Source organism: Bacillus rossius, chromosome 17 (genome assembly GCF_032445375.1).
Source record: "Bacillus rossius redtenbacheri isolate Brsri chromosome 17, Brsri_v3, whole genome shotgun sequence".
Lineage (NCBI taxonomy): Eukaryota > Metazoa > Arthropoda > Insecta > Phasmatodea > Bacillidae > Bacillus > Bacillus rossius.
The window spans coordinates 38306911-38332005 of record NC_086344.1 but is presented as its reverse complement, the minus strand read 5'-3'; the positions used below and the strand labels follow the sequence as shown (position 1 = coordinate 38332005).

General features: G+C 41.3%; 1 protein-coding gene across 6 annotated transcripts in view; it reads right to left on the bottom strand.

The window, feature by feature from the left end:
- The window catches only part of LOC134540860 (uncharacterized), a 196453-nt gene that overhangs the window by 79912 nt on the left and 91446 nt on the right, over positions 1-25095 (bottom strand). For all 6 annotated transcript variants that reach the window (XM_063383869.1, XM_063383871.1, XM_063383872.1 and 3 more), the window contains exon 2: positions 8723-8849. Coding sequence is in view for 3 of the 6 variants with exons in the window: in XM_063383872.1 (XP_063239942.1) it covers positions 8723-8728 (6 nt within the window). In the remaining 3 variants the exon portion in view is untranslated. The remainder of the gene's footprint in view (positions 1-8722; positions 8850-25095) is intronic.

Below are 25095 nucleotides of genomic sequence, written 5' to 3'. Positions count from 1 at the left end.
AAGAAGTTCTGGAGCTATGTAAACACAATGAAAAATGGTTTTCATGATCAACTCTCCGTAGAGTTGAATGGTAGTGTCTAGTGATCCAGTCATTCTAAGTACCTACTTTTCAAGTGTCTATATGTCCCCAGCCAACACATAACATGTTTCATCTCACTTATTACCTATAACACTATTTCATTTTCACAGGAAGGTGCTGTTGAAAAAAAAAACCAGAAAACACAAACTGTGCATGTGGTTAGAAAAAAAAAATGGAGTCGTCAGAGTCTGCGCAGCGCTGCCTCGCTCTCGTTGGTCGTTGCGCGGGCAAAATAGTCAGCAGCCAATGAACAGGCGAGGTTTGCCCGAGTGTGCCAGAGGATCCTGGAGTCCATCCTGGAGGTCAGTGAACCCGCGAATTGGGCCAGTTTGTACCCATCAACATTATCCTTAGGGGCAGGCATTTTTCGCGAAAAAAAAATCTGAACGCCTATTAGTAGAGAACGAAAAAATTCGCGAATTCATTTCGCGATAGGCTAAAATACAAATCGTTATACCTCAGTGCTGCCTCTGCTATTGATTCACAACTCACCTGGATGACTCTGGGCCAATGAGAAACACTCAACCGAAGCTGTATCGAAGCACAGGCTGCTACATTGGGACGCCTTCACAAGACAGCAGTCAATGAGAGGGTGACATTTTACCGAGTGTGCGTAGAACTATAAAGTTCATCCTAGAGGTCATTGAACCCGCGAATTTTTCTGGTCCCTATTGATTAGTGTTGTAACACTCCACGTGTGCCTGGAAGAAACTTACCAAATCACTGAACACAGACGATGCTATAGGGTTTTAACTTTCAGCTAGACTCGGAATTGTTTTTGCTAATTACTTAAGTAATATTGAAAAAAATATTTAAATAACTATAATTACATTACCTAGATTTAATTTACATAGGACTTATGTAACAAAACTCAGACTGGAGCCTTAATTTTATATTTAAAAAAATTTAAAAATTCTTATTGCGGGCACATTATGAATTTATTTTAGAATAATGAGCGAAAACCAAATTATGGAAGGAATCAAAATAAATTAATTAATTATGATAATTTCATTTATATTAGTAACGGCTATTCCTGTAAATCTAACACTGAATCTCTCTTGCAATTGTTGTTATGCCACAAAAACTTTCAAGAGTTCTTTTTGAAGTGTTATATCAAGTAGTGATAACAATCACAAACACTCGCGTGCCTCTTTACAACATTTACATAACACAGGATACGTTTATGAAATCATCTGCAACAAAAGCAAGGTTTGTATACTGCCAAATTTGCAGTCACATAGCCCTGAAATAATAGTAATGAAGAGAAAAGGAAGAAAATAAAAAAATTGGTTGTCTGTAAAGTCGGTTTACAGACGATAGTTTAACGTGACGTCATAACAAAACATTGATGAAATGATTGCATACTTTTATGAATAAAATTGAATCATTTTTATTTTAATACTAAAATAATAAATACTTGAAATTATACTAGTAATCAGATTTTTAAAATGTAAGAATAATTAACCTTTATTGCCGAAATTGTTGTTGTAATAAGCAATGAAAACCACATTAACTTTTCACTTTACTTTATAAACAGTCGACGAAACAGTTCACTTGTAGATAACTTGTAATTAATTTTAAAAACTGGCGTTTAGCTATAAAGTTTAAAAATAATCATGAACAAGTTTTCAAATAAATAAACTGTAATCAAATATCTATCATCAATTATATGAATCACCATAATTTTTTAGTCAATTGTAACATAACCTATTATTACTGCACTCGCCGACAGCGTAACGGAACAATGAGCGTAACGGGACACAGCGTAACGGAACAATGTGCGTAACGGGACTCTTTTTCGTGCGTGCAGCCGGCGTTCATCGATTTATTAGACGTTGTCACGTCAAAAAAAAAAGTGATCGAGTCTTTCGGTATACTCGCCAGGGATGTATGTATAACATCTAACCTCGGTTACTAGCAAAATTCACATGATCTCATTTTGCAAGTACATACACTTATAATACGAAACTCTTTGAAATAATGCCGAGCGTGATAAAAAAAAATACACACTGCATTTCTGGACGCGATCCACACGTTAGTTTCCGAGCCCGCCGCAAAGAGTTCGCTGCCGTAGCAACTACGTCCACCGCCGTCGAATCTTTTGATTATCACAACCGAGAATTTTTAAACTTATAAATAACGAAACGGCTCGGATAAAAGAAAAAGAGAGATACTTAAAAAACCTCTGGCTTTACGAATACTGGTCAAAAAACCATTGAAAAAGTCGATGCTATAAAGATTCCCTTTAGTTACGTGAACAGATCACACAGATGGCAGCACCGTGGTCTCACGTCGTGTGTGCGGTACAAGACAAGATGCAGCACACGGAAGAGAGGAGACAAGATGGCGGCCAGGCGCTCCCCTAAACCCCCCCCCCCCCCCTTTCCGTCCCATGGCGCACTCAGCCAGTAGCCGCGCGGCGCGTGGAATTTTCCGTTGGTGACGTCACCGCCTTGTGCCGCGCCCGACTTGAAGAAGGGGGGGAAGGGTAAATGGAGGGGGAAGGGGGTAAGACACGCAGCAGTCGTCAGACGGCGTCGAAGGCACAGTTCTGCTCCCGCTCGGGAGACACGACTAGTTCCACGGGGAGTGGGGCTCTCGATGGTCGGGGAGGGGAGGAACACAGAGAAACCACCTCATTCCACCCCCCCCCCCTCCCCATCGCTATCGGAGCTACGCTTACAATCAGTGATGCGTTCATCGTTACGCTGGAAATGAGAATAGTCCATTATACCTGTGAATATTCGTTTAGACATTTCTTAATGGTGACAGTTTTCTTATGTGTTTCCCTCCCCCCACCATTTTTTTTTTTCATTTGGCGTCATGGTTGTAATTCAACGTCCCATGCATTACTTTTTTCTATTGGCTGATTTTATAGCAGTGAAATTCCCTTTTCCCTTTCTAGCTGGGGATATGACTGATACACAATTAGAGAGGGTGGTGTCGAAAGAATTCCAGTCCAAAACATCAGAGCAATGCAAAGGTATGCGTGTTTGCAGTATATTTTGGAACGACCCCGATCTTTCCGTATCCATAGTTATTGTGCCCAAAATTTTAAATAACAGTTGACCAATGAATCAGCTTAGTTGTCGCGCACCAGACCTCAAAATAACGTGAGTTTGTTAAACTGCTCGTCTCGCCGACATCCGCTGAAGACACAGCTTTCTGGAGACACAGCTCGCTGGAGATACAGCGTTCTGGAGACACAGCGTTCTGGAGACACAGCGCTCTGGAGACAGCTCGCTGGAGACAGCGTTCTGGAGACACAACTTTCTGGAAACCCAGCGTTCTAGAGACACAACTTTCTGGAAACCCAGCGTTCTGGAGACACAGTTCTGGAGACACAGCTTTTTGAAACAGCTTTCTGGAGACACAGCTTTCTGGAGACACAGCTTTTTGGTGACACAGCTCGCTGGAAACACAGCTCGCTGGATACACAGCTCGCTGGAGACACAGCTTTTTGGAGACACAGCTTTCTGGAGACACAGCTTTTTGGAGACACAGCTTTCTGGAACACAGCTTTTTGGAGACACAGCTTTCTGGAGACACAGCTTTCTGGAGACACAGCTTTTTGGTAACACAGCTCGCTGGAAACACAGCTCGCTGGAGACACAGCTCGCTGGAGACACAGCTTTCTGGAGACACAGCTTTCTGGAGACACAGCACGCTGGAGACACAGCTTTCTTAATAACACAGCGTTCTGGAGACAGAGTTCTGGTGACACAGCTCGCTGGAGACACAGCTTTTTGGAGACACAGCTTTCTGGAGACACAGCTTTTTGGAGACACAGCTTTCTGGAGACACAGCTTTTTGGTGACACAGCTCGCTGGAAACACATCTCGCTGGAGACACAGCTCACTGGAGACACAGCTCGCTGGAAACACAGCTTTATGGAGACACAGCTTTCTGGAGACACAGCTTTTTGGAGACACAGCTTTCTGGAGACACAGCTTTTTGGTGACACAGCTCGCTGGAAACACAGCTCGCTGGAGACACAGCTTGCTGGAGACACAGCTTTCTGGAGACACAGCACGCTGGAGACACAGCTTTCTTAATAACACAGCGTTCTGGAGACACAGAGTTCTGGAGACACAGCTCGCTGGAGACACAGCTTTTTGGAGACACAGCTTTTTGGAGACACAGCTTTCTGGAGACACAGCTCGCTGGAGACACAGCTTTTTGGAGACACAGCTTTCTGGAGACACAGCTTTTTGGAGACACAGCTTTCTGGAGACACAGCTTTTTGGTGACACAGCTCGCTGGAAACACAGCTCGCTGGAGACACAGCTCGCTGGAGACACAGCTTTCTGGAGACACAGCACGCTGGAGACACAGCTTTCTTAATAACACAGCGTTCTGGAGACACAGAGTATTGGTGACACAGCTCGCTGGAGACACAGCCGTTGATATGAGTATGTTTGGTTTATTTTGACTCTAATATTTCTTACTTTCAAGTTACGTTAGTTTGGCATTTAGAACAACCTTTCTTTATAGCAACAGAAAGAATGTGCTTGCCTCATTTAAATGACAATGAAAGCTTGCTTCTACTGTAAATAAAGACTGAACACGTCAAACTGAACCTTGTTGTTCGCACCGACGTAAATCTTTGCAGTGGTTGGTAGAAAAAATACAAAAAAAAAAATATATTGTTTGTTGCGGTAGAGAAAGTTTTTTTTTTGCGTGCCTGCCATAAAAGTCTCTTATTCAATTAGCGCCGATGACGCAACGCCTCTTGCTGTTGTTCTGCAAGGTTCCTCATATTCCTCTTCGCCCGGACACAACACGTAGACGGAGACGGACCCGTACGTATCAGCTCATGTCTTCCGTTTACGTTGCTCCGTGCGACCAATAGAAGCCGAGTACTTGGCTGCGGAGGTAGTCATGTTTGTTTATGTTCTATACACGTTAAAAAATAATGTTTCAAATACAAGTGTGCTATCATTAATTTGTGATTTATTTTTATTATAGCTTTATACTTATATGTAAATTATACCCGTGCATGATACATGTACATATTTATTAAATTAAATTGATGTTTGGTGACCTTGGTAAGCAGTGTAATTGGTTGCCATCTGGTACGTTTTCAGCGCGGTGTGAGGGCAGCAGATTGCGACAGCGCCGCGGTGTGGAGTTACGCCGCACCAGGTGTACAAGGTCGACCCGAACACGCTGTATACTTCTACTAACACTACAGTAGAGTCCCGACATGGTCCAACAAGGACTTATGTACTTCAAAACCCCCCCTCAAACGAACGGAGATATGCGAACCGGATGCAGCACAGAAACTACAGGCTGGACCTCCGCTTCCTGCACGGGACGTAGTTACGTAGTTCCGTGTCGCGGGTATAGGTAGTTCCGTGTCGCGGGTATAGGTAGTTCCGTGTCGCGGGTATAGGTAGTTCCGTGTCGCGGGTATAGGTAGTTCCGTGTCGCGGGTATAGGTAGTTCCGTGTCGCGGGTATAGGTAGTTCCGTGTCGCGGGTATAGGTAGTTCCGTGTCGCGGGTATAGGTAGTTCCGTGTCGCGGGTATAGGTAGTTCCGTGTCGCGGGTATAGGTAGTTCCGTGTCGCGGGTATAGGTAGTTCCGTGTCGCGGGTATAGGTAGTTCCGTGTCGCGGGTATAGGTAGTTCCCTGTCGCGGGTATAGGTAGTTCCGTGTCGCGGGTATAGGTAGTTCCGTGTCGCGGGTATAGGTAGTTCCGGGTCGGGGGTTTAGGTAGTTCCGTGTCGCGGGTATAGGTAGTTCCGTGTCGCGGGTATAGGTAGTTCCGTGTCGCGGGTATAGGTAGTTCCGTGTCGCGGGTATAGGTAGTTCCGTGTCGCGGGTATAGGTAGTTCCGTGTCGCGGGTATAGGTAGTTCCGTGTCGCGGGTATAGGTAGTTCCGTGTCGTGGGTATAGGTAGTTCCGTGTCGCGGGTATAGGTAGTTCCGTGTCGCGGGTATAGGTAGTTCCGTGTCGCGGGTATAGGTAGTTCCGTGTCGCGGGTATAGGTAGTTCCGTGTCGCGGGTATAGGTAGTTCCGTGTCGCGGGTATAGGTAGTTCCGTGTCGCGGGTATAGGTAGTTCCGGGTCGCGGGTATAGGTAGTTCCGTGTCGCGGGTATAGGTAGTTCCGTGTCGCGGGTATAGGTAGTTCCGTGTCGCGGGTATAGGTAGTTCCGTGTCGCGGGTATAGGTAGTTCCGTGTCGCGGGTATAGGTAGTTCCGTGTCGCGGGTATAGGTAGTTCCGTGTCGCGGGTATAGGTAGTTCCGTGTCGCGGGTATAGGTAGTTCCGTGTCGCGGGTATAGGTAGTTCCGTGTCGCGGGTATAGGTAGTTCCGTGTCGCGGGTATAGGTAGTTCCGTGTCGCGGGTATAGGTAGTTCCGTGTCGTGGGTATAGGTAGTTCCGTGTCGCGGGTATAGGTAGTTCCGTGTCGCGGGTATAGGTAGTTCCGTGTCGCGGGTATAGGTAGTTCCGTGTCGCGGGTATAGGTAGTTCCGTGTCGCGGGTATATGGACGAACACTCGAGTCCTGCTGATCGAGACCCGACCAAGGTTCTGAAGGTACTCGGTGATACTTGGAAGTGATTCTTGTTGGGTTCAATGTTCAGGAGGGAGTTGGCCTGACCCCGGGGACGCACCGCAACGCCGAACTCACAATAACGCCGAATGCCAAATTGACCGCAACGCCGACAGCTGGAAAACTGCTGTGTACCACAACGCCGAAAAATGTCATTGCAGGACTGCCACAAAGGTTAGGTAAGGTAAGGTTAGGTTAGGCTAGGTTAGGTTAGGTTGTGGTATTTCGACATTAAGGTATATTTAGGAAGCACACACATTCATTCAGTTTTTTTTTTTTTTTTTCATTTTGCTCCTGTGCCGCCCCCCCCCCCCCCCCTCCTTCTGCCCGCAGTAACATTTTTCGGCGTTACTGCGTATTTCGGCGTTGTGGCACACAGCAGTTTTCTAGCTGTCGGCGTTGCGGTCAATTTGGCATTCGGCGTTATTGTGAGTTCGGCGTGGTGGTAACGACCCGCCTGACCCTGAGGTGTCGGTGCTGTTGCCGACTGTAGTATCCCAGACATGATCCAACAGGTTCACGGGAATGGTGCAAGGATGCGAACACACAGCCTCTCCGCACCAAGTGGCAATCCTTCTGCCTCCACGTGGGCACAGCTGCTGGGGGGTGAAGGCGGTGGCCCAAGCTGGGATGGGTATCCTCAGCCTCTGGACATAGCATGATCTCCAACACCTCTCCTGTCACGCGTGTACGGCGTGTGGGGGGGTCCCAGGCCGGCAGGGCATAACGGCCAAGGCTGGGTTCACAAATAAAAAATTTAAGCGAGTGCATAGCAAGCCATGCACACGACCTGTGCACACGACCTGTGCGAACTGCGAAATTGGTTCACAATTGAATTCTTACCGTTAATTTCAGCCAATGAAATTTCGCGAACTATGCGACATCTGTTAGCAGTGTTAGTAAATAAACATATTAACTTTCAAAATAACGATAATACTATTATTATCTCGACATTTTCTTACCACAATATGGTTAATAAATATATACATATTTCTAGTCCCGCCAAAAAAGCACCCTGCTCTTCTCCCATTGGCTGTTGTGCCACGCGTACGCGACCGAAATAAAATATATTCATTTCACTCCTATGCGCACGACCTCGCTCCCATGCACACGACAAACTTTCTGCTATTGTGAATCGTTAGGTTAGGAAACATGGCGTTCATATCCTATGCACACGATCTACTGTTAGCTACTGTTACTGTTATTTTTTCAATTGTGAACCCAGCATAAGAGGGCTGGGTCAACAAATAAAAGGGGAGCAATCCATCAGACAGTCATGGTTCTTGTTAAAGGTGATTTACCTCAAGTGTGCCCCCCCCCCCCCCCCCCCACTCGTACACCATGCCTCACACGTGGTGCGCACAGTTCTAGAGGAAACCACGTGACTTGACAACTGCTAGAGATATCAGAGCATATCAGAGGATGAGTAAGTAGTTATGTTTCCGAATTTCTTTTTTTTATTTCATATATCTAAATTTTTAAGAGTGAAAAAAAATTTTTTTAAAAAATTGGTTGTCTGTAAAGTCGTTTTACGGACGATAGTTTAACGTGACAACGTCATAACAAAACATTGATGAAATGATTGCATACTTTTATGAATAAAATTGAATCATTTTTATTGAATTATCACTATTTTGTATGGACACAAAGAAGGGGTGAAATGAAATCTACAATTTAATTGATGAATTTACTTTTATTTGCATTCATTAATTCAAATATGTTTATTACTTTAACGAAGAGATTATTTTGACTATAACTTTTATACATGTTTGCTATTTAACTTCTACCCATCTGTGTTATTCTGTTGAGGATAGGACGATGATAGGAAAAGTAGGAAACGAATGGGAGTGTTTCAAGTTTAATGTGCCTCGAAAAAGTCAAATCGATGGTTGTTCCAATCGAGGTGGAAGAGAGATAGATGCGGCGCAAGCGTACAATGAGCGTAACGGGACACAGAGTAACAGGACACTTTTTCCGTGCGTGCAGCCGGCGTTCATCGATTTATCAGACGTTGTCACGTCAAAAGGTTTAGGCATGAAACACGTGGTACAAGAGGATCTGCATTACACGTTTACTTACCTTCATGTCTCCGCCACGTGATGTGCTTATCTCCGCTCTGTGCAAGACGAGAAGACTGCGCGCCAGTCCAGAGACACTAGACGGACGCTAGAAGCACAGCAGCCTCCAGAAGTCAGTCCACACGCCACTGAGGGGCACAAGGACATGCGCGTACAGGGTGTCTCGAGAAATAATAGTGCGCTGCATACATAGTATTTCATTTGCAAACGGGAACAGAAATATTCACGCGCATTTTAAAGATAGCCTGCTTGTAAATACGTGCATTCACATGGGGAAAAAAAAAAAAAAAACTGTATCACTACAGAATAGTTTTCGTAGTAATACAGGTTTCCGAATCTTACCCAGGTATTTTTATGCTTTATGTTGTCCCACTAGCTCCGATAAAATTATTTGTGAAACGGTTCCCTGAATAAGAACAATAAAACTAAAAAAAAAAGTCCAATCATTGAATATTCTATTATTTAAATATAAAATGATGCAGCAATTTCCGTAATATATGCAAAAAAATAACCATATCTAATTGCTGTACAAATATACAGTATCTTTCTTGTAGTATTACAAACTGTTTCTTGGCAACAGGTTTCCAAAGTACAATTTTTTTTTCAGGTTTGCTGTGGCTATACTTAGGGACCGAAATAATTCGTTAATTCAAAGACCCACAGGGTAGACCCCATGCTCCTCTATGCACTCGGACAAATTACATCTACTCATTGGCCACTGACTCGTGACAACTGTTAACTAAGATGCTTTTGATTCGATACTCCTTTAGTTGAGTATTATTCATTGGCTGTGATTCCTTCAGACAACCTGTGGTCCAATCACTGAAGCAGCAAAAGGTTAATCACATTTGGATTCTAGCATCTCGCGAAATGAAACCGCGAATTTTTCCGGTCTCTAGCTATACTTAACGGTAGGGACTGGAAAAATTCGCGGGTTCAATGACCTCCAGGCTAGACTCCACGATCCTGTGCACACTCGGGCAAACGTCGCCTGTTCATTGGCTGCTGACTGGTGAGGCGTCTCAATTGGGAGACTCGTGATTCAATACTGCTTTGACTGAGGGTCTATAATTGGCCCACAGCCATCCAGGTTAACAGCGAACCAATGGCAGAAGTTGCATAAAAATACAATTATTTGCATTCTAGCATATCGCGATATGAATCCGCGAATTTTTCCTGTCTCTACTTAACGGCGTGTAAGGAGTTTTTGTTTTCCGTTGTAATCGCACTCGGTAACTGTTGACTGTCTGGTGGGGCAGGTGTGCGGGCAGCGCTCACCAGTGCCCGAGACACCGTCTGCCATTGGTCGGCAGCACCTGGAGGTGAGGAGGGGGGAGGGGGAAGCAACACACGCCAGTTGCTCGATGCTTCCTGTAACGTCGCAATTATAACCTGTTCCGTGATGGCGGTCGCCGGCCGCTGCCTCTCCCAATCACACATCCGCCATCTTATCTCCCGGACCACCCTTACAGGCAACCAATTTTTTTTTAATGATTCTAGCAATGGGGGAGACTGATTAAAAAGGTTCATTTTAGACACACTCCATTGATGGCTAAACTGTATGTCATAGATAAAGACCCGGAAAATTCGCGGGTTCAATCACCTCCAGGATAGACTCCAATATCCTCTACACACTCGGGCAAATGCCAACTGTTCATTGGCTGCTGACTTGTGAGTCGTCTCGACTGGGTGGCCTGTGATTCGACACTTCTATGAGCGATCGGTCTCCAATTGGCCCTCAGTCCTCCAGATTAACAGTGAACCAATGGCAGAAGCAGCACTAAGGTATAATTATTTGAATTTTAGCATAACACGAAATGAACCCGCGAATTTTCCGGGTCTCTAGTCATACATAAACATCAGTAACGGACAAAAAAGGATGAATACTCAAGCACACAGAAAACCAGCCAAAATCTAAATGCATTGACTGCACACAAGATTCACGTGGGAGGAAACAGAAACAAAAGGTCACAGCACAGACGAACACTGAGCTGACAGTGACGGGACAGTTGCAAATATAACAGTAAATAAATGCAAAAAATATCCTGGACCTCACAGCGATCGGTTGGTCGTTACACTTTATTTGATGCAGAAAGTTGAAAGCTATGTTTCGTCAATTTTTACCAAAGCTTATTTGCTTATTCAACAAAAATAAAACTTTCAATATCGTGTGACATGGAGGACGCTACTGGTATGTTGTACAAGCTTACAAAATGTCACACCGCTCTGTGCGTCTGTGCTCTCTGTGTGGTCTGTGTGATATGTGCGTTCCAAGCACATAACTAATAAGTAGAGACCTGTAAAATTCGCGGATTCATTTCGCGATAGGATAGAGTCCAAATACTTCTGACAGTATTTTGCTTCAGTGATTGGGCAACAGTTTATCTGAAGGACTCTGGGCCAATGAAAAATCTTTAACAGAAGAATTAGCGAATCACGATCATTTCAGTCAACAGGTGTTACGAGTCGGTAACCAATCAGCAGATGTAATTCGCACGAGTGCATAGAGGATCATGGAGTCTATCCTTTAGGGATTTGAAATTGCTAATTTTACAGGTCTCTAATAATAAGGTTTTTTTTAAGAAACTAAGTTTTAAACAACAAAAAATGTGCCTAGCCCGCCATTGAACCACTAGGCCCTAAAAAAAAATAAGGGTAAATGTCAAATGTAAAAAGTGAATTACAGTAATTAGGTCTTATCGTCGTAACAAAAAATATATATTTTTTTATTGCGTGCCACCACAAAATACGTGGCAGGTGCCAGAAAATAGTAATTTAACAGGTTTTTAGTTACTCTTATTGCGTGCCACCACAAAATACGTGGCAGGTGCCAGAAAATAGTAATTTAACAGGTTTTTAGTTACTCTATTTCTTTTCTGTTTGTTTGTTTGTTTGTCTGTTCGGTACAGATTTTATTGGTTTTGTTTAGCAATGCCCCCAGGTTTGTGATGTTAGGCTACGAGCAGAGCACTGCTGTGTTGCGGGATGCCTAACGCAGCACTCCCAGGCGGTGCCTACATCACCGACTGTTCTAGACCTCTAAGTGTTTTCAATAAGACGGAGGTTAAAATAACTTCATAAACCTGATGTAATATTTAAACTAAATCCTTTGTAAATTCTTCAGCTATGTTATTTGATGCTCTTTACTAATTCATTTACCTTAATTGCAAAGCTTGAAAAGATACAAATGTACACATATACTATTTTCTCTGTATTAAGACTTTTTCAAAATAAAAAATCTCAGAAATTTTAGATTAATTACTACTTAGTATGAAATTTAAAGAAAAAATTAAAACAAACAAGGGAGGAAATACATACAGGTCTTTTTAAACAATTTATAATTTACCTTAGAAGAAAAATCAGCCTTTAATCTGCCCAACTGCACAATATATATTTTTTATATAAAATGAATCAGCGAACCAAGGTTTTATGACCTCTCTTCAGCCAGAAAGAAACTCAAAAATACTAGCCGAACTGCTTGGTGGAAAATTCGTCGATTTATGGACTAAAAAGCAGAAAATAAAAATTAAACCAAAATTTAACATTTTTAAAATGGATTAAAAAGTATAAAATAATTTCTCCTTGTCCCATAAAGATTCCTAACTCCATTACAGATTGTCCTGAAAATTTGTGACTGGATTTTTAACAGCCATGAAAATACCTGTAAAACTTACAATGAGGAGGGAGGGGGGGAAAGCGGGGGCTCAACAATGGAATAGGAAAAGTTCTCCTAGGTCACCAACAGTTTCATTGAACTGCAAATGATAATGAACTGTTGCGTGAGTTTTCACAACGACAGCTTCCCTCTACACTCCTGTAGTTTAGAAATCGTCCCACGTTTCACGTTTTGAAATAAATCTCACAAGTATTTTCGTGGGTATTAAAAAAATTCCACAATCACAAATTTTCAGGACAATCTGGGGGCAGGCCCGGCCCTTATCAGCAGGAAGGATGACTATGTCAGAATCTGCTTTCAGAGTTTCGATGGTTTTGAGCTCATCATAGGAAATGTTTGATTTGGTGGCCTGGCTGATGTAATTGTGGTTCGAACATTTGACCGAAACTCCTCCTATTTGACTGTTGGCATTTGAATATATGGCATTTTCTACAGAATAAACTATGTTTAAAACAGGGATTCTATGAATAAAACAAAACTGAAACACAGACCATTATCCAAAACTGATTTTTCACATTCTGAAAGAGTTTTTTGGATGGATTTGTGACTGCATTTTTCAAATTTTTTTATTTTTTAGCCCCATTTTAAAAAAGTGTTATTTAAAAAATAATTTTTTTAGTTTCTAGTTTAGTTTCTTCCTGTTTTGCTTTGGGGTCGAACTGTACGGGCCATGATCACGAATATGTAGCTGTTTTTTTTTGTCCGAGGCGCGGTAGATTGTAAAAAAAAAGGGGGGGGGGGGTGAGTCTGGTAGCTCGCCACCGCTGGATCAATATAACGTCCACAGACACGTGACTCGTGATATCCCCCCCCCCCACCCAGTGCGTCACTACAGGGTGTCTCACGCTTTAACTGCGGTCAGAGTTACTGGCACCTGCTACTGCCTACTGCCTGGCTTGCTCGCATTCAAATAAAACCTTATTTAATTTAAAACTAATATATTTATATATTATTTTTAAAATTTTGCTAAAGCTATTTTTTTTCTAAGACAAAAAAAAGTGTCTATTGACAGTATTATTTCAGTTGTAATCAACCTGAAAGAAAAAATAATAATTAAAAGTTAAATAACAATTATTATTTCACAGCAGAAACTACTCATAGCAGTTGGTCACTATTAATAATAAGTAGAGACCTGCAAAATTCGCGGATTCATTCGGTGATAGGCTAGAATTCAAACACATATACCTCTTAGATAATTTTGCTATTGGTTTACTGCTCATCTGGACGAATCTCAACCAGTTATAAACCCTCAACCAAAGAAGGATCGAATCACAAACAAACCAGCTGAGACGACTTACAAGTCGGCAGCCAATGAACTTGCGTTATTTGCCCGAGTGTAAAGGGGTATGTGCAGTCTATCCTGAAGGCCATCGAAACCGCGAATTTTTCAGGTCTCTAATAATAAGTAATCTCATTTAAATTATGTACTAAGCTCAAACAGAGACAAAACAATTTTACACTAAATTATATAAAAAAAAATTCTTCGCAAAAAATATTAAAAACAATATGGCGTCCTTCAGGAACATTTCCTTAGAAGTAAAATTATAATAACATCAGATGATGGCCTCAATTAAATACCAAAATAAAATAAAAATTATTTCCAAAATTCTCATTTCATATTTTCCTTTAAACAAAACTCTCAGAAAGATTGTGCGCAAGTCTTCCAGTACTCGACAGTGATGCGTGAACATCTAACCTCAGTTACGAGCAAGCTCATGTGTTCTCATGTGTTCTCATGTGTTCTCACGTGTTCTCATGTTGTTCATGTTGCAAATACACTTGTAATACGAAACTCGCGACACGAAACTTATCGTGGAATTCTTTAAAGTAATTCCGAACGTGCTAGCCTAAATGTACTACCGATAAACAAAAAAAAAATAGTGCGTGGAGTCCCTCCGCGCGGAAGAAGTGAAACTTCGTAATGTGGAAATGAAAATAGGAAGGGGTAGAAATTGATTTTTAGTGAAATCATATTGTATCAAATCAAACTAAAAAAAAAAAAAAAAAAAACAAGTAAAGGAAATAATGAATATTATAAATTAAAATAGAACAATAAAATAGAACATCAAGTACGTATTTCAGCTAATTTCACGACGCTCACACTGTTTACTTCTCTGCATGGCAAGAATACCACGCGCATGTGCTTGGAATATTGGACGCTACTCGTTGCTAACGCTCGCGCTGGCCTGTAACAGGTATAGGCCCTACTGCGCGCATGCGTTCGAGTGCCACGCATTCACTCTCGCTCTGTCTTTTTCTATTCCCCCTCCCCAGGAGCGTTGAACGTTTAACGCAACAGTGCTTTCATACCCCCTCCATGGTAGCGTTCTACGTTTAACGCAACCTTGTTGGAAGTCGCATTAGAAGTTTCACTTCAATAAAATATTATCTTTTCAAATATACCAAAATTTCTATACGCGAATCACACACATAGTTTCTGCGACCGCCGCAGGAGTTCGCTGCCTGGATCTTAATCGTTGCCGGCCACCATCACGCGCGGACAGCAGATAGCAGCACGAAACAACCGGACATTTCAAACTATTAGAAACGGCTCCGATCAAAGAGGAACAAAAAAAAATGATTTGAAAACATCCTAATCCCCGGCATTCGACCTGATTTTTGATAAGAAGTTTTACTAAAATATTGCCCATAATTTTTAAAATCACTAACACCCTGGAAAATACCTATATTTCTATGAAATGTCTTAAGTAATAACCTGAAACATTTAAAAATACGTATTATAACACTAAGTATATGTTTTCATTTTCGAACGACTGAAATCAGTCTGTAAATACTTTCTACAAACCAATTTAACGTTATTGAGATGATCAACAGTATCATTTAATATTATATTATTATTATGTTATTAAAAAGTAAAACTTTTTTCCAGTGTCAAGTTTTGAACGACACTGTGATACCTAGGCTATTTGGTATTTGCAAGGAGAATATGTATTATAATCAATGTAATGACAGTTTTCTTAAGTATTTGTTTCATTTGGCACACCAATACGTTTTGTATGTTCCTTGGTGATTATGAAAGTGACAATATACGGACTAATGTTGCGACACCGGTGGGCGCCATCTTGGAAGCCTTCGTCACCGTGGTTACACATTTCCGGTCATTATACTTCCGTTTCATTCACGAAAATAATCTCCAACAAATGCCCTATGCCAAGGGCTAAGATGCTTGCACATCAAAATATTGTTTACTTTATGAATATGTGTCTAGAACGTTTGTACTCTATGACCAGAGACCGGAAAAATTCGCGGTTTCATTTCGCGATATGCTAGAATCCAAATGTGTATAACCTTTCGCTGCTTCAGTGATTGTAACACAGGTTGTCTGAAGGAATCACAGCCAATGAATAATCCTCAACGAAAGAAGTATAGCGAATCAAAAGCATCCTAGTTAACAGTTGTCACGAGTCAGTGGCCAATGAGCGGATGTAATTTGTCCGAGTGCATAGAGGATCTGGGAGTCTATCCTGTAGGTCATTGAATTCGCGAATTTTTCCGGTCCCTATCTATGACGTGTATTTGGCGACAGAGCACACGGAAACAAGGACAGCGCTCATGACAGAACTCGTGCACTGGAAGAAGAGAACGAAAGCCCATTGAAAAGCTCCCTGAAAACCAATGCTATAGCGGAGTCCTTTAGTCCTGCACATCTCTCTACACACCTCTACACAGGGGCGTCATTTATTTTGCAATGACGTATTATTTTTTGGGAAATAAATTATTAAAACGGTTTTCTTTTGCAGAATATACAAAAAGTAAGTATATAATTTTTTTTCTCATAGTATAAGTAAGTTGCCTGATAGCTTTTAAGGCAGAGATTTCAGAAGAACCAGCGCTATTTAAAAACCACTAAAGTATGTATAGATATTACTGATGTCTGTTCACGGAAAATCATTCAAGAATATGTTGAGGTTGGAATTGTAAATATATGTTTCAGGAGATTTATATATATATATATATATATATATATATATATATATATCTGTGTGTGTGTGTGTGAAATTGAAAATTGTTAAAACGCGTGTTTTCAGAATAATTCTCAGACATGAAACGCCCGGTACAGATTTTTAAGGGCACTCAAGTTACCTGCATCACACATTTATCTTCACATCCAAGCCATATAATGATATGATAACCGCTCAAAACGCATTATGCACGACTCATAGACTGCATTGGTATTTATTTAAGTTTTTTTTTCTTCAGATGCCGATCATTTTGTACTGTTACAAGTTAACTGGTATAAGAACCTCAGTAGGTATGTAACTGCTCCCTGACGATGGCGACTATAAATGTCGACCGAAACGTCGGTTGAATTATTCGCCGAGGACGCGACTACAACCTAGAAGGCAATGGCCGTGAAAGCCTGCGAACATTATCAGCGGTAGTGAAAGTGTCCCTTGATATATCAGCGCAACCACGCCACTGTGGAATTGGGCCTTATCACCACACGGGAGACCTAAGATACACATAAAGTTCTGCCATTCCCGATTACACCCGAACAATTCACCTTCGGCCAACTTCGGGATTTGTTTTATTTTTGCGCAGGAAAAATGATCGCAGGAAAAGTGGTCGGTTAGCTTAGCTATACATTAAAACACTTGAAAACACTATGGACGTTTAGTTAGGTTAGTATAGCTACATTAAAATAAAAAGAGAAATTTTAATATATATAAATAAACCCGAGGTTGGCCGAAGGTGAATTGTTCGGGTGTAATCGGGAATGGCAGAACTTTATGTGCATCTATAGGCTTCCCTTATCACACCGCCTCGCCCACATGAGCACACAGCTGACGCGTGCTGCACGTGTCCTTGGAGCATAGGGCAGGAGTGGGGGGTGGTGTGGGAGGGGCGAAGCAGGAAGTGCAGTTGTCCGACTGACAGCCTCAAGGTCACAGCTGCAACTGCACCTCTACACCTCCTAGCTTCTTCCTGCAACACGGCTATACAGGGCCGTCCCCAACTGCAACACGTCTGGGATAATGTACTTTCTCGTACTGAAAAATAAAAAAAATTGGTTGTCTGTAAAGTCGGTTTACGGACGATCGTTAAACGTGACAACGTCATAACAAAACATTGATGAAATGATTGCATACTTTTATGAATAAAATTGAATCATTTTTATTTTAATAATAAAATAATAAATACTTGAAATTATACTAGTAATCAGATTTTTTAAATGCAAGAATAATTAACCTTTTTTGCCGAAATTGTTGTAATAAGCCATGAAAACCACATTAACTTTTGACTTCACTTTATAAACAGTCTACGAAACAGTTCACGTGCAGATGACTTGTAATTAAATTTAAACACTTGTGTTCAGCTATAAAGTATAAATATAATTATGAACAAGTTTTCATATAAATAAACTGTAATCAAATATCTATCATCAATTATATAAATCACCATAATTTTTTAATCAATTGTAACATAACCTATTATTACTGCACTCGCCGACAGCGTAACGGAACAATGAGCGTAAAGGGACACATCATAACGGGACAATGTGCGTTACGGGACACTTTTTTCGTGCGTGCAGCCGGCGTTCATCGATTTATTAGACGTTGTCACGTAAAAAATTGTTTTCCAAAAATACTGTTACAAATAAAAACTACAATAATCCTATTTCCATCTATTTGAATTGTGTAGTGTCAGCATCTTTGTAGTTCGGAACAAAAAAAAAATTTTAACGTTCGTGATATGAAATTTTTTGAACATGTACATGATTAATTGACAACACAATAGTGCCTTAGTTGCTACACTGGATACGAAATACACTGCATGTATTCCAGAGCCGTCTGTTATGTTCTCTCTACGTCACCGAAGCCCTTGGGCATTGCGAATAGGCATCGCCTGTCGGGGACAACACATAACATGTTTGTGTTTCAGACATGGATTTTTTTTTTTTTTAGTTATTAAATTCTCAGTGCCCAAGAATTAAGTTGGGGGGGGGGGGAGAAATAGTGTTATCCTTTTACATCGTACATTAGACGGAGAGTGTAAATGCACATCGCAATCTGTGGATGAGACTCTGGTATACATAGGGACACGGTGAAAAGTATCGATACTATACTCATGAGTGTAAATTTTATTTTTTCACTCATGAGTTCACACTGGCGGAATAGGAAACTATAAGACCATTCAGCTCTTGTGTTTTGAAATTTTTTAGCATTGTCTTGAGTCAAGCGCGGCTCCAGAAAAATAGTTAGGGGAGGAGGGGATAGCCCCTTTCCGGAGCCCAAATTTTGTTTTTTTATTTTATTTTGTAAGTAGGTGCATTCATGTTCACTTGTGGAGCAGAGACCTGGACTGTAGACCAGAGATATGCTGGCGAGATCTGAGTGGTGGGAGTGTGTCGGCCAGAGGCGCAACAACTAAATTTCCAAAGGGGGGGCAATATACTTTTTTATAAAGAATAATCGATCCCTGTATTGAAGCGGGCGGTTCGGGGGGTTTTCCCCCGGGAAAATTTGTATTTCAAGGTGGAAAATGGTGCTATTTAAGCAGTTTAATTATCTAAAAATTGATTACACAGCACTTTCTTTGCCCCCGTTTGCCACCACTTCAAGGTTTCAGAGGGGAGGGGGGCCAAAATACCCTTGCCCCCCCCCCCCCCCTATTGTTGCACCCCTGGTGTCGGCAGTTGCGAGGCGAGACAGCATCAGGAAGGAGATGGGGCAGGCGACAGCAGGAGGAAAGGCGTGGAACGAGAGAACGGGAGAAGCGAGGGAGAGACGGCACGGCCATGTGCAGGGAATGAGAACAGAGAGAGACAGTGTAGTTGGAGTACACACAGGAAGAAAAGACCAAGGAGGATGTGGGAAGAACAGGAGAGAGGAGAGAGGAGCAGGGTGAAGGAGGAAGAATGGTGGATGGACAGAGGGAGATGTGTACCTGAAGGTTGGAAGCAGTTGATGATGGCGATGATTGTTTCGAGGAAACATGACGGAACACAAACTACAAGGGAGGGAGCTATCCTGATGAACGCCCTGGGAATGGTAATAGTGATGACGTAACGACGGAGCCCGGGTGACGTCAGAGGGCAAGAAGCCGCCAGGAGCGCTCCGACCTGCGGTACCTCGCCGCAGACAGGCCTACCACCAGTGGAGGCCAGGGATGCCAACTGGGGGTTTTGCCACCAACTTGGGGGGTTTTCTCGCCAACTTGGGGGTTTTCCAGCCAATTGGGGGTTTTCCCACCAACTTGGAGGGGGTTTCCAGCCAATTGGGGTTTTTCCCGCCAACTTGGGGGGTTTTACCTCCAACTTGGGGGTTTTCCCCCCAAATTTAGGGGGAAACCAAGATGTAATGGGAATTTTTTAGGGGGTAAATTTATTTAGGGGGATTCTTCAGGTGGGTATTTTTTTTTTTAGGAATGCCAGCCAATCATGTCACTTGCAGTGCCTGCAGGACTGATCTACACGCAGAAGGTATAGCACAATGGCACGTGCAACAAACAAGATTGGGACTGGAGACTTGAAGCCGAATAGTCATGGCATCCCCCCTCGGGTTTAATGTGTGACATGCGACAGCTGAGGATTGGGGGGGGGGGGGGGGGGGGGTGACCGAAGGGTTGGACCAAGCAGCTTTCTGACACTGTGACAGGGTGGTTTAAAAACGGCCAAGCGAAGAAGTGTGCTGGAGCGATCCGTTATCTTTTCACAGCTTCAGAATATAAAAAACTAATAACCAAACTAAATTTAAGCATGGATAATCTGAACATTGCATATTCCGGGCGTGGAAAATTGAGTGTGTACTGTATTGAAATGAGTACTTAGGTACTTTTTAATTCCTTATCTGATACATAATTACGTTAATACATGGATTTTTGAGGACGTGATATTAAAGTGTATATATCTTAAAAACAAAGTGAAAAAAAAAAAAATAACAGCAACACAAGTGGCGCTGGTGACTGAATATCGCACTACGACCAACAACAACTTGCTGGTCAAGAGAATTCATTTTTTTTACTTTTACCGTTCAAACGTTCTGGTTGAGGTTGTGTCCGTTAGTTCCATCAGATTACGGCGAATCTACGGACTTTCCCAACCAAAGGAAAGCACCTAAAAAAAATAAAAAATAAAAGTTTTTTCCCCCCTTCGTTCTTCCAAACAAACGGAATCTTCGATTAGACTACTACCGTGTTCTGTGTTCCGTTTCAAACACAGCGGCGTTGAGACGGATATTCGTGCCGGAAACAGCAGTCACTACTCAGCAGCTCTGGTAGTGAGTGCAGTCTGTACCACGTGTCTCCGGACTAGTATACAGAAAGTCAATACAGTGTATAATTAATACAAAAAAAAATTGGCTGTAAAATGATTAAAATAACGTAAGAAAATACCTCTATGATAACCAAATCTTAAGAGCTTATAGTTAAATATATATTTTTTTACAGCTGCATAAAATAATGATTAAATTAATTTTAATATTAGCTTTAATTTTTGACGTGATAACGTCTTATAAATCGATGAACGCCGACTGCACGCACGAAAAAAATTGTCACGTTCCGCCTGAGCCGAGCGTGCAAGAACCTGCCAGCCACTTACTGAGAAAAATCTATAATATCAAACAGGTTGAGGCGGGCTTTTTCAACTAATAATTGTTCGCGATTATATTTAAACAAATTATTCAAATTAAATTTGCAAAAAACTGGAAAATAATATTTGATAATTAAAAAGTAGGTATGCAATTTTTCATCAATGTTTTCTTATGACGTTACCTCACGTAAAATTATCGTCCGTAAACCGACTTTACAGACAACCCCCTTTTGTAGATATCTATGTTAGAGTTGGCAACCCTGTGTAGTGGGTAACAACAGAAGGCGGGATGTCTCCATGACAGTGTGTGTTGTATGTGGTTAGCAAGTGATAAGTAAAGATATGTAGCCTACAAGATTGTGCTGCATAACTAATGCATTCCCTCAGTATAAAAGCAGTGGCGGATCTAGGATTTTTGTTTGGGAGGGGCTTGACCCAGCTGAGGCTAGGCTTTATCAAGACAAACACTAAAACAATAGTGGAACCAGATGCTTTTGGAGGGGGCTTGAGCCCCTAAGCCCACCCCCCCCCCCCCTTCCTCTGGATCCGCTACTGTATAAAAGGGACTAAAACATCCCCCTCCCTTTTTTTTTTAATAAAAGTTATATTTGGTCTTTGCTAAGATAGCAAGCATCGCTTGTAAGAGCGCGCAGGGACAAGTCACACGAGGCGGAGTGTGGGGGGGGGGGATTAGGGGTGTGGTGGAGTGATGGAGTGATGGAGTGGGGTGGAGGGGGCAGGTGGGTCTGACCCGCACACCACAGGCATGCGGCTCTATACGAGGAACAAGCCTGCGTGACGTCATAGCGTCATTGCAGCAGAGCCCGACTTATAGTTACCTCGGCATTTCCTCTCTCAGCGCCCGCCTAGTCAGGGGCGTATCTGTGCTAGCGAGGCGGGACTAGCGCGGTGTCTCCTCTGGACTGGCGCGCAGTCTTCTCCCAGTGCATCGAGCGGCGACCGTGACATTACACGGCGGAGAAATGAAGATAAAGATGTAATGCAAGTCCGTAACTGCTTTCAAGAATCTGTACTAGTTGTTTCACGCCTAAACATTACTCTGAAAACATGCGTTTTAGCTATTTTAACTCTTCTACTAAAAATACAGTTTAAAAACTCAATCCGAAATCAAAAGTACCTACTTTTCGGCCCTCAGCGAACTCTTAAATGCTTTTCGTAAGCAGACCCCACTCGGATATCTCCAGTAGTTTTGAAATAATTTTTTTCCTGAAGCTCTGCGCACCGCGTGTATGCACGGGTAGGCGGGGGGCTTAACACACGCCTGCCTCTTCAATACAATACAATAGGCCTATATATAATTTCAAAACTAACTTTGATCTTGCGTGTAAATAATTAATAGAAATAAAATAATAAAAGGACTGGAGTGATATTATATATACGGTTTGGTAAAATACATATACCTACACGCAATCATATTTATTTTATTTTATATAAATGCTCAGTATTCAGTACCTACTAATGTGGAGACGTGTCAAAAACATTAATTATTTAGTTTAGTAAAATGATTGAATTAAATTGAAATTAATAATAAAAAATCAATTAATAGACTGAATATTTTTATCTCTTTTATTAAGTTTAATTACTTATTAAATAATAATGTAATGATTGGTATTTATGATGCAAAAAACTATACATACGGGAACAGAACCTCAATTATATAAAACAACTTGAAAAAAAGTTTATAAACACAATTTATGTCACCAATGTTCACAATAAATAAATGTTTTTCAACGATTTGAACTATTATTCAAAATCAATCACTAAAGCATGTGGTTTAAAAGTTCATACATATAATTTTTTAATTGTAACTTATATAGCCTTTTCTTCATCCTGTCAATTTTTATTGCATGCTGCGTGCGAATCGTAAGAAATTAATTTTCATCATATTTCCATAAACGCGCCTAAAGAAGTATAACCTAACTTCACTTATGTAAATGCACTTGAGTACTTGCGAGTAGAGGCCCGGAAATTCAACGGGATTATTTTGGTTGTAAGATAGACTGCAAACATGTATACTATGAGGGCAACCATTACATTACATGGCGGAGAAATGAAGATGAAAAAAAAGACCCCACGCTTTAATTGTCGTATGAACTAAAGAGTAAAAAAAAAAGTAATCTTTAAATTTAAGTAATTTGTTCAACAGCGACAGAATTAAATTCAACTCTGTGTAAAGATTTTTTTTTAATAAGCATAACTTATGGAAACTGCACTGAACAGAGAAACTGTCAGCCTTGAGCGAAGTCCACGCATATTGACGCGCGCTGAACTTATTTTTTTTTTTGTAAATGGGACAGAAATACTCGTGAAAAATTACAGATATTTGTAAATTTTTTACATTTACATGAAAACAAAACTTGACTACTACAAAATAGTGTTCGCAGTTAACAATGGGTTCGGATTCCTACCCGGGCATTCATGCTGTGTGTTGTCCCAGTGCATCCGATAGTTGAAAGATATTTGTAAACAGTTCCCTGAACAGCTTCCCAGTATTAACTGCGCACATTGAGATGCCTAATTAAACAAAATTAAGTCAAATTATTGAATATTCTATTATATAGCTACTTCCTGGTTATAAAAATATTATGCTTGAATTAAACAAAAAAATATGCAAAGTATTGTGCAAAGTTACAATATCTCTCTCTCTCTCTCTCTCTCTCTCTCGTGTAGTAATAGCAACTGGTTTCCAAAGGAATCTATATATATATATATAATATATATATATATATATTTTTTTCTGTGTGGCGAAAAAAGAAAAGAAAATGAAGTTGTAGAAGGGATGGCTGAATGACGTCATCGAACGGAAGGTTAGAGGAAAAGCGAGGTCTAAGAAGAAGCAGGCGGCAAGGACTAAGTGATAGCTCACTCGAGGAAAAGAACGTATTTCTTGGAGTCAAGGCTAGGCCACACACGCCGTGTTACGAAAAGATATTTCGAAAAAATGAGTCTGTATAACCTGCTGCGTGAACACAAGAAACTGAACTTGAAAGAAGAGATAACCCATTTATCAGCAATGGCGGCTACGGAAGACAAATCGGGAGTTGCAAGAATGGCACTTGATAAGTCGGAGATCAGCCTTAAAATGTTTAGAAAATATATGGTCTCATTTACTGCACTTTAGTTCTTCCACACTACCTTTGGGGAAAGGAAATAAAAAAAAAATAATAATCGTGAGCGAGCCTTTCAGTATGTACCTACTCGCCAAAGATGTGTAACATCCAAAAATCGTAACGAGCAATTCCTGTATGCTAAAATAACCATACCCATGTTTTGTACGAAGTCTTGTGGTATCACAAACTATTTCTTGGCATCAGCTTTCCAATGGGATTGTTTGGTAATGCGTAACAATGATAAACACTCAAGTTTATTTAAAGAGCCTTTATTAAAGGCCTTTAAAATAAATGAAAATAGAGCCGCACACAAGAAACTTTATGAAACTAATAGTTATGAAGTGTTCAAAGGTTGGCATCAGTAACTAACGTGTAAGTTTTTTGAAAGTCAAGAGTGCTGAAGTAGGTTTGGAAACTGCAAAAAATACGGACAAGGCTGAAAATTATGAAATAATGACACAACAATTAGTAGTAATATGGTTCAGTAAACCAACCCAGACTCAACTCTTTCACATTTAAAATATCTACTGATGAATCAAACTCGAAGAAGGTTACAAATATTTTTCGGACAGAACATTCATCTAATTACACTCATAGAGAGCGGGAAATTTCGTGGTATTCATTTCGTGACACTCTAATTATTGAATAATTATACCTTTGTGCTACTTCTGCTAAAAGGTCCATTGTTAATCTGGAGGACTGCGGGCCAATCAGACACTCTATCTAGAGTATGGAACCACGAGTCAGCAGCCAATGAGCAGGCGAGGTTTGCCCGAGTGTGCAGAGGATCAATGGAGGTCTTTGACCCGAGAATTTTTCCCAGTCAACAAATCATTCTGTTTTTATTTCCCCCCCACTTAATTATTTAATCAACACCCAGAACGACAACTGAGAATGTATTGCACAATCAGCGAGTAAGTCACGCCATGAACCGAGAGGTCTTATCGGACATGAAATGACGCCGTGATATATTCCAACCGCTGGCGCTGTTATCACAGCTCCGCCCCTGTAGCCTC